Source organism: Schistocerca americana, chromosome 4 (assembly GCF_021461395.2).
Source record: "Schistocerca americana isolate TAMUIC-IGC-003095 chromosome 4, iqSchAmer2.1, whole genome shotgun sequence".
Lineage (NCBI taxonomy): Eukaryota > Metazoa > Arthropoda > Insecta > Orthoptera > Acrididae > Schistocerca > Schistocerca americana.
The window spans coordinates 373,802,050-373,814,932 of record NC_060122.1 but is presented as its reverse complement, the minus strand read 5'-3'; the positions used below and the strand labels follow the sequence as shown (position 1 = coordinate 373,814,932).

At 40.9% G+C, this 12,883-nt stretch overlaps 1 protein-coding gene across 1 annotated transcript in view; it reads right to left on the bottom strand.

Annotated features, from left to right (window-relative positions):
- LOC124613005 (lachesin-like) overlaps window positions 1–12,883 on the bottom strand; it is a 539,970-nt gene that overhangs the window by 94,843 nt on the left and 432,244 nt on the right. Inside the window, exons 5-6 of the mRNA XM_047141558.1 lie at window positions 5,864–5,992; window positions 5,624–5,761 (exon numbers count right to left, since the gene is read on the bottom strand). Coding sequence (XP_046997514.1) covers window positions 5,624–5,761; window positions 5,864–5,992 — 267 coding nt within the window. The remainder of the gene's footprint in view (window positions 1–5,623; window positions 5,762–5,863; window positions 5,993–12,883) is intronic.

Genomic DNA, 12,883 nt, shown 5'->3' with positions numbered 1-12,883 from the left:
CGGATTTTGCTAATCCTGTAAGTGTCAATAATTCGCGGCCAGTTTGTTACACGAGATAACAGTAACATAAACCGCTGCACACGCAACAACTCGCAGGCGCTAGTGAATATGGAGGCCTCTAACAATACAAATGCAGCGTTACCTGTGCTACGCTGCAAGGAGCGTGTCTTTTGGGTAGTTAGCAACTTTTGTGTATCGTAGTTCACTTGCACAATAATCGTCCTTCCATTTAACACTGGTCCGGTAACTTTTGTGTATCGTAGTTCACTTGCACAATAATCGCCCTTGCATTTAACGCTGGTCCGGTTCTGCGATAAGAGTAGGAGAGAGGATTAGTGGTGACTTTCTTGAAGCACAAGGGCCTTGAGCCGTGCGCCAGCAATGCTTGTCGTCAGGTGTTCTTGTCGATCATGGCGTGCCTTGCTGTGCCTTTGGTTTCATCGAGTGTGGGCTTTAGCTTCCACTCCAGGTGATAGCGAGAAGGGTGCTGTTTTGGGGTTTGCGCTGAGACGACAGAAATCAGCGGGTTGCAGAGTGTCAGGTGACCGGAGGCGTCAAGACGTGTTCCAAGCGGCTAAAGCGTCAAGTTTCCTACAGTGTTCGATACAGTCGGCTCGCCATGTTTGTTTGTTTGTGTGTGTGTGTGTGTGTGTGTGTGTGTGTGTGTGTGTGTCAAGTGGAGGGTGGTGCCAGCGGATATCAATTGTTGTGAGAGCGACGGGGTTCTTCACTCGTGGGAGTGGCGGTCGTATTTTGCAGGTACCCTGTCAGCGCAGTGAGATTCATTTGTGTGGATCAGTTGTCATTCTGGAATACACATCAGAGCTGAATTCTCTCCAATACTGTGACAAGTTCTCAGCATTACTGAAAGCTAATTATGGGAGTTGTGGTAGTTCTTCCTGGCTCCGGTAGTCGGTCTCCACGATGTTGTTATAGTTACTCTCAGAGCAAACTGTAATGTTCAGTCCCTGTTCCGCATATTCAAATCCATCTACAAGCGGAGAGAAATTGTTCCATACTGATAAACTAGTTCTTAACGCTCTGGTTAAAGAGTGTTTATTTACATGAAACTTCATGAAGTTAATTAAGGAATTAAGTAATATGCAGAATTGTAAGTAGTGTTTAACGTACAGTAAACTGGCTCCCAGTTACGATATTTGTTGATCCAGTATCTATTGAATAGTTACGAATGCAGATGCGTGTTTTGTTTAGGATTAGCTACTTGTGGTAAACACTTTATGCTACAGGAATTTCTTGTATACTTGTTTCGCTGTGTTCAAAACTTTACAAATTCAGCCTGAGTTATTGGAAGTGGCAGACTTGCATGAAGGTGGCCATTTTGACAGAGGGTCACTCTCGCAATATTAATGGCTGTCTTTAACTTGATTTTCCCTCTCGCGCGTTACCTCACTTTTAACTACGTTATTCTGATCATTAACGATTTTCTGTATATTGCAAGGCTTGATATGATCTTTAAGCATCAAGATTAGGCTTGTAGAAACAGACATTTGTTACAGGCTGTACAAGTTATTGTGAGAATTGTCCTAATACATTACCGATTTTAAGCCAAATGTGGAAACTTCAGTTTGGTATTGCAGAGCAGCATGTTCTTTCCTGATAATTCACGCTTTTAGCAAAAATTTCAAAATCTAGAATTTTTATGTAACTACAGTTACAGTTAATTATGATCGGTTTTTATAGAAACATATTTAAGTTTTAAGTGAATTTCAGGTTGTATTCATAGTTCATAAGTTTCCATACTGTTATCTTAAGTTTCACTCTGTGGCTGACCACATTAATATTTCGTTTCGTAACTTGCTTCAGGATAGAGTGTCAAAATTTTACTTAGTGAAGAAATTAACTTGACTGTCAGGTGAATGGTTTTGGTTCAAAGTGCCCACGTCATCCCGCATTCTCAGAATTTGTCAACTGTGGTTTACTTTTTTGGGGTAACCTTTCGTCATAATGATTGTAGTGTAAGACAGCTTAGACTTGCGTTGCTCTGTAGGACGAGGTGCACCGGATGAGTGATGATAAATGCGGAGGCGGTACCAAAGTATAGGCCCATTTTTCCTTATGAAGGGAGCATTTCCTACAGGACTGGTCATATTTTTCGGAAATATGATGTGAAGTGGTTTTTCCGACCACCATGTAAGATTATGGTCTTTCTAGGTAACGTATAGGATGATCTTGATTTGCGCAAGTGGGGGGGGGGGGGGGGGGGGAGGGGGGGGGGGGGAGGATGTCTACCGTAATCCTCGCAGGTGCTGCATCTGTATGTTGGTCAGACTGTCAGGTCTATGGAGAGTAGCGTACTGACCACGAGCGTTACATACGCTTACAACAGCCGAGCAAATCTGCTGTTGCAGAACATTGTCCTCGCACTGATCATCTAATGCAATATGTACTGAAAGAAAAATAATTGCAACACCAAAAAATAATTAATGTAGACTAATGAAATTTCGGCTGTACATTTATCAGTGTGATATACTTAAGTAATGAACGTTGCAAGACCACAGGTTAACGTAAGCGCGAGATAACTCATGACAACTGTAATATGCTGGCACATTAATAACCGATGAAACCGCCAGAATCTTGAACGCAAGCGTGCAAACGTGCACGCATTGTGTTGTGCAGGTGCCGGACGTCAGTTTGTGTGATGGAGTTCCTTGTCTGTTACACTTGCTCAGCCAATGGAGGGATGCTTAATGCTGTTTGTGGATGACCCTGCCGTTGTCGTTCGATGAGGTCCCACAAGTGCTCGACTGGAGACCGATCTCGTAATCGAGCCGGCCAAGGCATTATGTCGACACTCTGTAGAGCATGTTGTGTTACAACAACTGTATCTGGGCGAGAGTTATCCTGTTGGAAAACACACCACGAAATGCTGTTCATGAATGGCTGCGAAACAGATCAAATCACCAGAGTCATGTAAAGATTTGTGATCAGGGTGCATGGAATAACCATTAGAGTGCTCTGGCTATCTATCGTACGAAATTGCACGGAAAGCATTATTCAACTTCACTCCCGACGTCCATGGCGAGGTCATCTTTAAAACCACGACACCATACAGCGTGGTACAGATGGTCCCAACAACGTACCGAATGGACCGCTCAGGTTGGCATCACGTAATTTTCACCGATGAGTGTCGCATTTGCCTTCAACCAGACAATCGTCGGAGACGTGTTTGGAGGCAACCCGGTCAGACTGAATGCCTTAGACACATTTTCGAGCGAGTGCAGCAAGGTGGAGGTTCCCTGCCCTTTTGGAGTGGCATTATGTGGGGCCGACGTACGCCTCTGGTAGTCATGGAAGGCGCCGCAACGGCTGTACGATACGTGAATGCCATCCTCCGACCGATAGTGCAATCACATCGGCAGCATATTGGTGAGGCATTCCTCTTAATATATGACAATTCGCGCCCCCATCATGCACATTTTGTAAATGACTTCCTTCAGGATAACGACATCGCTTGACTAGGTTGGCCAGCACGTTCTGCCGACATTAGCCCTATCGAACATGCCTGGGGTAGATTGAAAAGGGCTGTTTATGGACTACGTGACCCACCAACCACTCTGAGGGATCTACACCGAATCGCCGTTGAGGAGTGGGGCAATATAGACCAACAATGCCTTAATGAACCTGTGGATAATATGCCACGAGGAATACAGGCATGCATCAATGCAAGAGGACATGCTACTGGGCATTAGAGGTACCGGTGTGTACAGCAATCTGGATCACCATCTTCGAAGGTCTCGCTGTATAGTGGTACAACATGCAATGAGTGGTTTTCATGAACAATAAAAACGGCGGAAATTATGTTTATGTTGATCTCTGTTCTAATTTCCTGTACAGGTTCTGGAGCTCTCGGAACCGAGGTGATGTGTATATGTTAAAGTTATTTTGTTTCATGCGTCGTTATAACTATGTCGAGTCTACATGATTACCTATAGAGGTATGTAGTTGTGCAACTGGCATTCTGTATACCTGCGACATGCTTCTTGGACAGTGTGCTTTTCCAGTGTCTCATTGCTGTGTTATTTTGTATTTATAGCAATGATGAAAGCTGCACTATTAGCTGAAGTCTAGATCTGCAGTAAAGTACAGCTGATACTGCGACCAAAGCTGATTTTGTTTCTGTGCTCTAACGGGACACAATGATTCCCATGTAATCAATCCTGATGTAATACTGAGATATAAAGCCGTAGGTTGAGCTCAGTATCATTCAGTATTATCGGTCAGACTCATGAGATAGGAGCGTCATCAGATAATCACTGGCCCAGTGGTGACACGTTATGGATCTGAAAGTACTGCTCGTTATCACTGCCAAACAGGAAGTGATGTTGTTTCAACTTGCAAATGAGAATATTAAATACTTTTGAAAATATTTGGTAGCGGCATCTCTCATAGGAACACACCATCCGTTATCAGACGGGGTGTTAGATGGATCCAAGTCGCACCACATCTTGTTTGGCTGTGACATTGAACTGTGTTTTTAACGCCCTAAGGTGGCAACGGCCGTGATCAACTGATGCTGCTCGCATCTGATGAATGAAACAGATTAACAGTGCACTAAATTGCGCGCGACCTGCGACTGTTTTACCTGAACATTCCTGTACTTTTCTCCGCTGCATTGTAATTCATAAATACTATTCCATTCATCTTAACAGACCTTGATTTTCGAATACAAGAATGTAACAGGTGGTTATAACTTACGGCTATTCACGAAGGTCCAGTGATGGGGTGTAATTACTCTATGGTAGCGATACGTGATAGATATGCTACTATGCTAATGGGGAACTGATTTAAGCTGGAAAAAAGTCAATTCCAATTTTGGGCACCAACTGCAAATCTGGCGCTGCACAGCATCTCTTCGACGTATCCAGAGGTGATATTGAACAAACTTTGTAAGTGGCGGTTAATAACCTCTTTATTGCATCAATCTGTTCACAGCTTTAGCACCAATTACAGTTTTAACATGAATGTATACACCCTCTAGCACAGCTTTTATAAACTGACGACGTAATTTGCATTACGATATGATAATCGTGTATTATTCCTGGTTTTATTACCAGTCGCTAAGGATTTTACATTTCAGCTTAAATGATGCTGTGAATATTTTTATGAATGTGACGATGGTCAGACGACTTCAGCTGGTTGCGTAAGTAAAGTATATTAACAGCAGCTCAAGGCGGTAATATGACATTTCTCAAACAATAAAATACGTTTCTGACTTGTCTGACTTTTTCTGCCCACGTCCCGTTCCTAATCCAATATCTACGGAATTGTTTATATACGTCTTTTTTGCGTTCACAGTGCCAGATTTTCACCTAGTAGGAGAAAGTGGAACTAACCTTTTTTCAGCGTAAATCGGTTCTACAGTGACACTTTAGGATATCTACCAGTTTTCGCTGCCATACGATAATTGCAGCCCACACTAAACCTGTGTGTAGCTATAATTTGAACCACCCGGTATTTACCGAACAGTAACGAATTTCTGTCGCGTTTTCGAATGTTTAGGTACAGACTTGTCTTAATAAATATGGTGTGAAACAAGGAATTGGAAGAAGCAAAGAAGATAAAACGGAATAGCAGCGTGAGGTCATATGTACTTTGCTGTTACCATGAGCGAGTATCTCGCCCTGGTCCCGGGTCCAGTAGTTGATGGACTTGGGGAAGGCTTCGGAGTAGCAGTCGATGGTGACCTGGCGGCCCTCGTAGGCGCCCACCAGCTGGTTCTTGGTCCACACCATCGGCGGAACTGCGACAAAGAAGAGCGCATTATTCGCACCGCGGCGGCAGGCGTGAGGCGGCTGCAGCGCACTGGCAGATGGGCGGCGAGGGGCGGCGCTGCGGTACTCACAGTGGACGACGAGCGAGATGCGCTTGCTGACGCTGGGCGGCACGCCGTTGGACGCGATGCACAGGTAGGGACCCATGTGCAGCCGAGAGACGCGCGCGATGCGGAACACGGCGCCCTCCACGCTAGGCGCTGCAACACGATCAAGCACTACCTATCAGTGTATATAGAGGGCCATGGCAAAATTGCAACTATGGAGCCGTAATACTAAAATGTGTGTTGGACTCAGTTGCGAGGAAGTAGTTGTACGTAGCGAGTCGCGAGACCATGTAGTTCTGTTGCGAGTTAGCTGTTGCGAGTCGGAGTTGTGTGTGAGCAGTCGGCGGGCGTCGACATGGGTCTCTGGGCAAGGTTCGGGACGAGGTATATTGTTAAATAAGGTAATGAAGCAGCATTGCGCTCAGCCAATAACATCTGTTAATTGTAATTAATTTGTTCAAGAAATGCCCCAATAATAATTTTGTTTTCAAAGCAATCCTTCTTAAGAAAATAATCATTCCAATTGAAACAATATTTCCTATGCTTTTCCTCCCAGAATCAATTTGTCAGGTTAATTATTGGACAGGGCCGAAGGTCAGCGCAGCTCGCCTTATAAAATTTATCAGTTTCATGTTAACGTTAATTTTGTGAGGACTTAACATTTCTGCACATTTTTATTATCATTGAGTCTTATTACTGTGGGCAGCTAACATTTGGCACTATTTGCAATTCTATTCAATTCTTTTCATTTCCAAAATTCTGCGGGGAGGTTACACTTAGCACGATGTCTATTCTCATTTAAATATTTTCTTTTATTTTTGCGGGGAGGTTACACTTGACGACATCCGGACCAGGATCGTATTTCTTTGAGAATCTTTTGAGAAGTAGCCAGATATCTGCTCTTATTAACTAAAATATAATTAGCATTTGGCGCAACGCTTTTACTAATTTTATGACTTTCTTTCCACAGATCATCGGCAATTCGTTGCTCTCTGTTGTATTTGTGTTTGTTGCTTTTTGCATTGTGCTTGTCTCATTTGTGAATAATTGTGACCTAAAAATGCCGCGAAAGACTATTAATAGTGCATCGCGAGGTATAATGAGTGAAATAACCGAATTAAACAACTTGACTGATAGTACTTGTGACACGCAGTGTAATGATGACAATCCTGCGTTCACTGACAATCAGTGCGTTCCAACAACTAACGATGATTTTTATCTCAATGATGAACAGACGAATTCAATTGTGTCCTCTGTTAATTTGACGACAATTGATGACGCGGGGCGTTCTGTTGCAATGAGCGCTGCCCAGCTTAACACAACCGGTTTGCAAAATTTACGTGACGAACAGACAAATTTTTCTAATGAAAATGAACAGTGTACTCAAAGCACGACAGATTTATTTAATTCGGAGGAAGTGACTAACAGTGCGCATCCGATTAGCAAACCTTTTCGAGAATCACAGAATATCCAAATGGATACACAAAACGTGACAATTGCAGGTCCGCCGTCAAACAGCGTAGAGAATAGAGCCGGTAATATTGACTTAGATCAAATTATGGCAATATTGCTGCAACAACTTAATGAACATTTCAATCAACAGAACGAAATTTTCGACAACCATTTCAAACAACTTAGCGAAACAATTAATGAAAGTTTCAAACAGACGAATGAAACATACGAGAAACTTAATGAAAGTTTCGACAACCATTTCAAAAAACTTGATGAAAGTTTCGACAACCATTTCAAACAACTTAGCGAAACAATTGATGAAAGTTTCGAACTCACGAACGAAAAACAAGACAACCTTAACGAACAGTACAAACAAGTTAGTGAACAGACTACAGCCGTTACCGTGCAATGTCAGGACACTAAAGAACAATTGCGTGAGGATACTAAGGCTTGTGCTAATAACAGTAATGAAGAAGTTGGCACAGTTGCACAAGAATTAAGTATTACACGTGTAGGCACAACAGAATCAAATAAAGACGAAATTAATGCAGTCACTGAACAATGTTCAGCAAACGCAACACAGATACACGAAATTAATGCAGTCACTGAACAATGCCCTAAAAACGCAGTACAGATACGCGACGAGTTTAATTTAGAGTCACTGGAAGTTTCACACACTCTGAATACGAATGTCGATAATAAAAGTGAACGACACAACAACCAAATTGACGAAAGTATTAAAGTAACAGAATTGAAAACTATTTCAGTCACCAATACGTCACAGAATCCGCCACGTTGCGAGCATTTGTCACATTTACATAGCCAGTGTAACTTAAGCAATTTACAGAGACTACGCAACTTAGAATCCAAAAAACTACGCGACTTGAAATCTAAAAAGCTACGCAACTTGAAATCCGAAATGACACAGACAAACAGATTCTCACACAAACCTGAACGTGTTCTCAAGTTCAGAGACGAGAACGTAGATTACGAGCAATTTTTATCAATAAGAAAATCTAAGGAATTTAATAATGACAGAGCACAAATACACGATTTGCACCGTATACGACAATTTATTTTTGTACTTTCACCGCTATTACCTGTAATGCAGAAACTAGCTTTGAACTGGATACGACAATTTTCTTTTGGATTTTTACCGCCATTGCCTGTAACGCAAAAGCTAAAATTTATTTGCAGTACGTAATAGACCTCAGGGGATTCATTACGTTTTAATGAATATGTGCCGTAGCGTGCATAGGGCCCCGAGCTGTAGTAGTGCTGTTTCATCTTTAGTTTTCTGCACTGCCGCCTTCTCTTCTACTATCCTTTATATCTACCAAAATAGCTCTTTAACTATTGCTCTACCTAGAATTAAGAATGACTAATGAAAACCCGATAAGACAAGTATTTACCGAAAGTGACAGTTCTCTTTAGACACTCCCGAAATGACAACTACTGCCGTAACTTTAATAACAGATATAATCGCAATCATCAGTATGCACAAAATTTTCAGCAGTCGCAACCACATTTTTGGTAACAATAGACTTTTTTCACCACAACAGCATGAAAGCCGGTTAGCATACCTAACCAACAATGGAATGCACAAGGTCAGCCAAGCTTTAATGTTTCGCCGCGTGCACGTATAGTCTCAGCTCCAACAAATAGTAACGCACAGCAGCAAAGAAATAACTACGTATAGAAACACACTATTTCAATTCCTATCACAAATGCACCGTATAGGAATGACTATCACGACAGACGTAAAAATAATGAGCAAAATTTTCAGCGTACATATAATAACAGTCGGTCTTACCAACAGCAAAATCATCCACAAGAACATATTCTCATGAATGAACCCGACAGTAGGTATCACCCAGAACGTAATACGTCTGGAAGAAATAACAGAACAGTTCAAATAGTCGAAATGCCACAACATCCTCCAGAAAATAATAACACGTCAGATAGAATCTGACTAGATACTGTACAGGTCGCATCTTCCAGTAACACAAGCACTACTTTAGACACGCAGAATGTTGTTCACGAAAATGTTATTACTTTTGACGACATCACAGACTCTCTTTTACAGGAAAGACCAGTTGTTCAAAAAACTATTTCACACCCTGTCATCGAAATTAAAATTGGTTCATCGAAATTCTCAGCAGTAATCGATTCTGGATCACCTATATCAGTTATAAATGAAGAAACTTTTAACGAGTGTAACAAAGAGAATACGTGTCCTACATTTCCATTAGGCAAAACGAAATTGAAAGGAGCAGTGTCGAGTAAAGGAGTAGATGTTAAATTACAGACGCATTTATCATTTTGTATAGCAGGTCACACATTTCACTCAAATTTTTGGATTCTTCCGTTATTGACGATAGACGTTATTTTAGGTACTAATTTTCTGGTACAACACGATGCCATTATTGACTTTCAAAATTCCTATTTAATGTTGAAGGATGAAAATGTACAATTGGCTTTAGAATTTCAGCACAGAGGTCATTTCCGTATCACGTGGCATAGACTGTAATTCCACACTGTTCACAGATACGTACGTACACAACTATAATACTCCAGACGAAGCTGACTACGACGTAATGCAGATGATTTCTGACAAAGTTAAACAAAGCAGTGCAAATACAGACGACGAACGCACGCGACTACACAAAATTCTTTTACAGCAAGCTCCAGTTTTTGACAACATTCGTGGTACTATGTCCGGTTTTATGTATGAATTTCAAGTCAAACTGCACGACACATTTAAAGCAAAGCATTATCCCATTCCATATATCCACAGAGAACAAGTTAAAAAAGAGTTGCAAGATATGCTCGACCAAGGAATTATAGAACCGGCAGCTACATATTGTTAAGAAAAAAGATGGTTCACTTCGCCTCGTACTTGATTCACGTCACATCAATGACATCATTATTAATGAAACAGTTCGACCACAGACACTAGAGGAACTTCTACAGAAATTTCACGGTACTGCTAATTATTCTACATTAGATTTGAAATCGGGATTTTGGCAAATTCAGCTCCATACGAATTGCAGAAAGTATACAGCTTTTCTCTGTTTTGGTGACTGTTATCAATTTTGTAAATTACCGTTCGGCTTAACTATTTCTTCAGCAGCTTTTATTCGCGGTTTGAATACAATACTTCCGACAGAACTTAAAGACAGAATCACGACGTACGTAGACGACATTCTTATTGCAGAAGCTAACCGGTCTGAACACAATCTGAATCTTGAACAACTGTTGCAAACTTTTCGTGCACAAGGACTCACAGTTAACCTCAGTAAATCGCATTTTGGCAAAACTTCTATAAAATTTCTTGGACATGTAATTTCAGCAGAAGGCATTGCGCCTGATTCGGAAAAACTTCAAGCTATACTTGACATTACTGTTCCTACAACGAAGAAGCAACTACGCAGTTTTTTGGGCTTAATTAACTTTTTTCGTAAATTTATTCATCACTCTGCTTTAGACACACCTAGATTATGTCAGTTGACAGGTAAAAACACTATTTGGGCTTGGGATAAGCAAGCACATTCTGAATTTATGAACCTGAAACATGCTTTGTTGAATGCACCACTTTTATCGCACCCAGATCTTACCAGAAATTTTTCCATTGCCACCGACAGTTCCAACACCGCTTTAGGCGTACACATTTTTCAGGAAATTGAAGAAGATGGGTCAACAGTAATTAAAAACATCGCATTTGCAAGTCGCATTCTGTCACCTGCTGAACGAAATTATTCTGTTACAGAACTGGAAACGTTATGTGTTGTATGGGCTTTTACAAGATTTCGACATTTTCTTTATGGAAGACATACCACCGTCTACACAGACCACAGAGCGATACAATTCTTACTTTCGGCTAAATTTATACACGACAGACTCAGTAGATGGAAACTTTATTTACAAGAATTTAATTTTACGATAGTTCACATTCCCGGCACACAAAATATTGTAGCAGACGCACTATCTCGTTCTCTCAGCAACAATGAGCAAGACATCGCAACCAACTTCTGCAAAGCAAATTTCAGCGTTATGTACATTCAACGACTTGCATTTGAAAATTTTATTTCGTCGTCATTACAGGACACAGCACAAGAGCAGAATAAAGACAACGTGTGGAAAGAAATTAAACACCTTTGGCAAGATAAGAATAATGTTACGATTAGAAACCATTACACTGTACGCAATGACATTCTGTTTCGCCGCTCTCATCCTGACAGCAGCAATTGGTTATTATGCATTCCTGACGAGCTTGTTAACAAATTAATCTGGTATACTCATTTAAGTTACGCACATTACGGAGCCAGAAAATGTTTTCTTATACTGAGGCAGAACTGTTATTTTACCAACATGGAAAAACGTATACGACGAGTTTTAGCGTCATGTAAAATTTGCCAGAAAGCTAAGTCAGACACGACTTCACGTATTCCTCCATTATATCCCATTGCAGCTGTTAAATTGAGACATATGGCCGCTGTAGACATTTTTGATCCAATTCCGAGAACTAATAGAGGTTTTTGCTACATCTTTGTTGCTGTTGAACTCACTTCAAAATTTGTTACCTTCACTCCGTTACGCAAAGCTACTGTTAAAACTGTTTCGAGAGCATTTGTAAAGCATTTTCTATTTCATGTAGGGCATGTGTTGAAAGTAATTTCTGACAATGGACCACAATTTCGATCTGCTATATGGACACGTATGTTACAAGCTAGAAACATTTCTCCGATCTATATATCCAAGTACCATACTTCTTCGAACCCTTGTGAACGATTAATGAAAGAAATTGGTAAACTGTGTAGAATATACTGCCACAAAAGACATATTGTTTGGGACACACTCATATTCTCATTCCAAGATGTAATTAATTCCATACCAAATGAATCTACTATGCTATCTCCGTCTGTTATACTGAAAAATGTTGAACCACCTAACAAAATTCAGAATTAGTAAACTTTCCTACATCTCGTCGACACCATGAAATAATTAACATTGCGCTGAACAACATCAAACGTGCCGCAGAGCGCCGGAGACGACAGCAAAAACAGGTTTGTATGCGCCGTGACTTTCACATTGGACAGAAAATATTAGTACGTACACACTATTTATCCAGCAGAATAAACGGTAAGTGCAGTAAATTTTAACTTCTATACGCAGGTCCATATCGGATTCGCGGCATTCCTCACCCCAATGTTGTACACGTCGAAACTCTGAGAACCAGAAAAAGTATAGGCAACCAACATGTCTCCAATATTAAACCCTTTATTGAATGAAGACACTTTATGATTTAACATACTATGATGCCATTTACTAATTTTTATGATCACTTATGCAATTATATTCACATGACTACTTATTGATGATTATCGTATTTTTTCTTGGCAAGTGCCCGGCAAGGTAAGGTTAGCAGGTCGCTCTTCTTGTCGTTACTCATCAGACCGTGCATATTTTTCCAGATGAATTTACACATTTATGACTATTTCTGCAATTATTTTTATGTGACTACTTATTGATGATTATCGTATTTTTTCTTGGCCAGTGCCCAGCAAGGTAAGGTTAGCAGGTCGCTCTTCT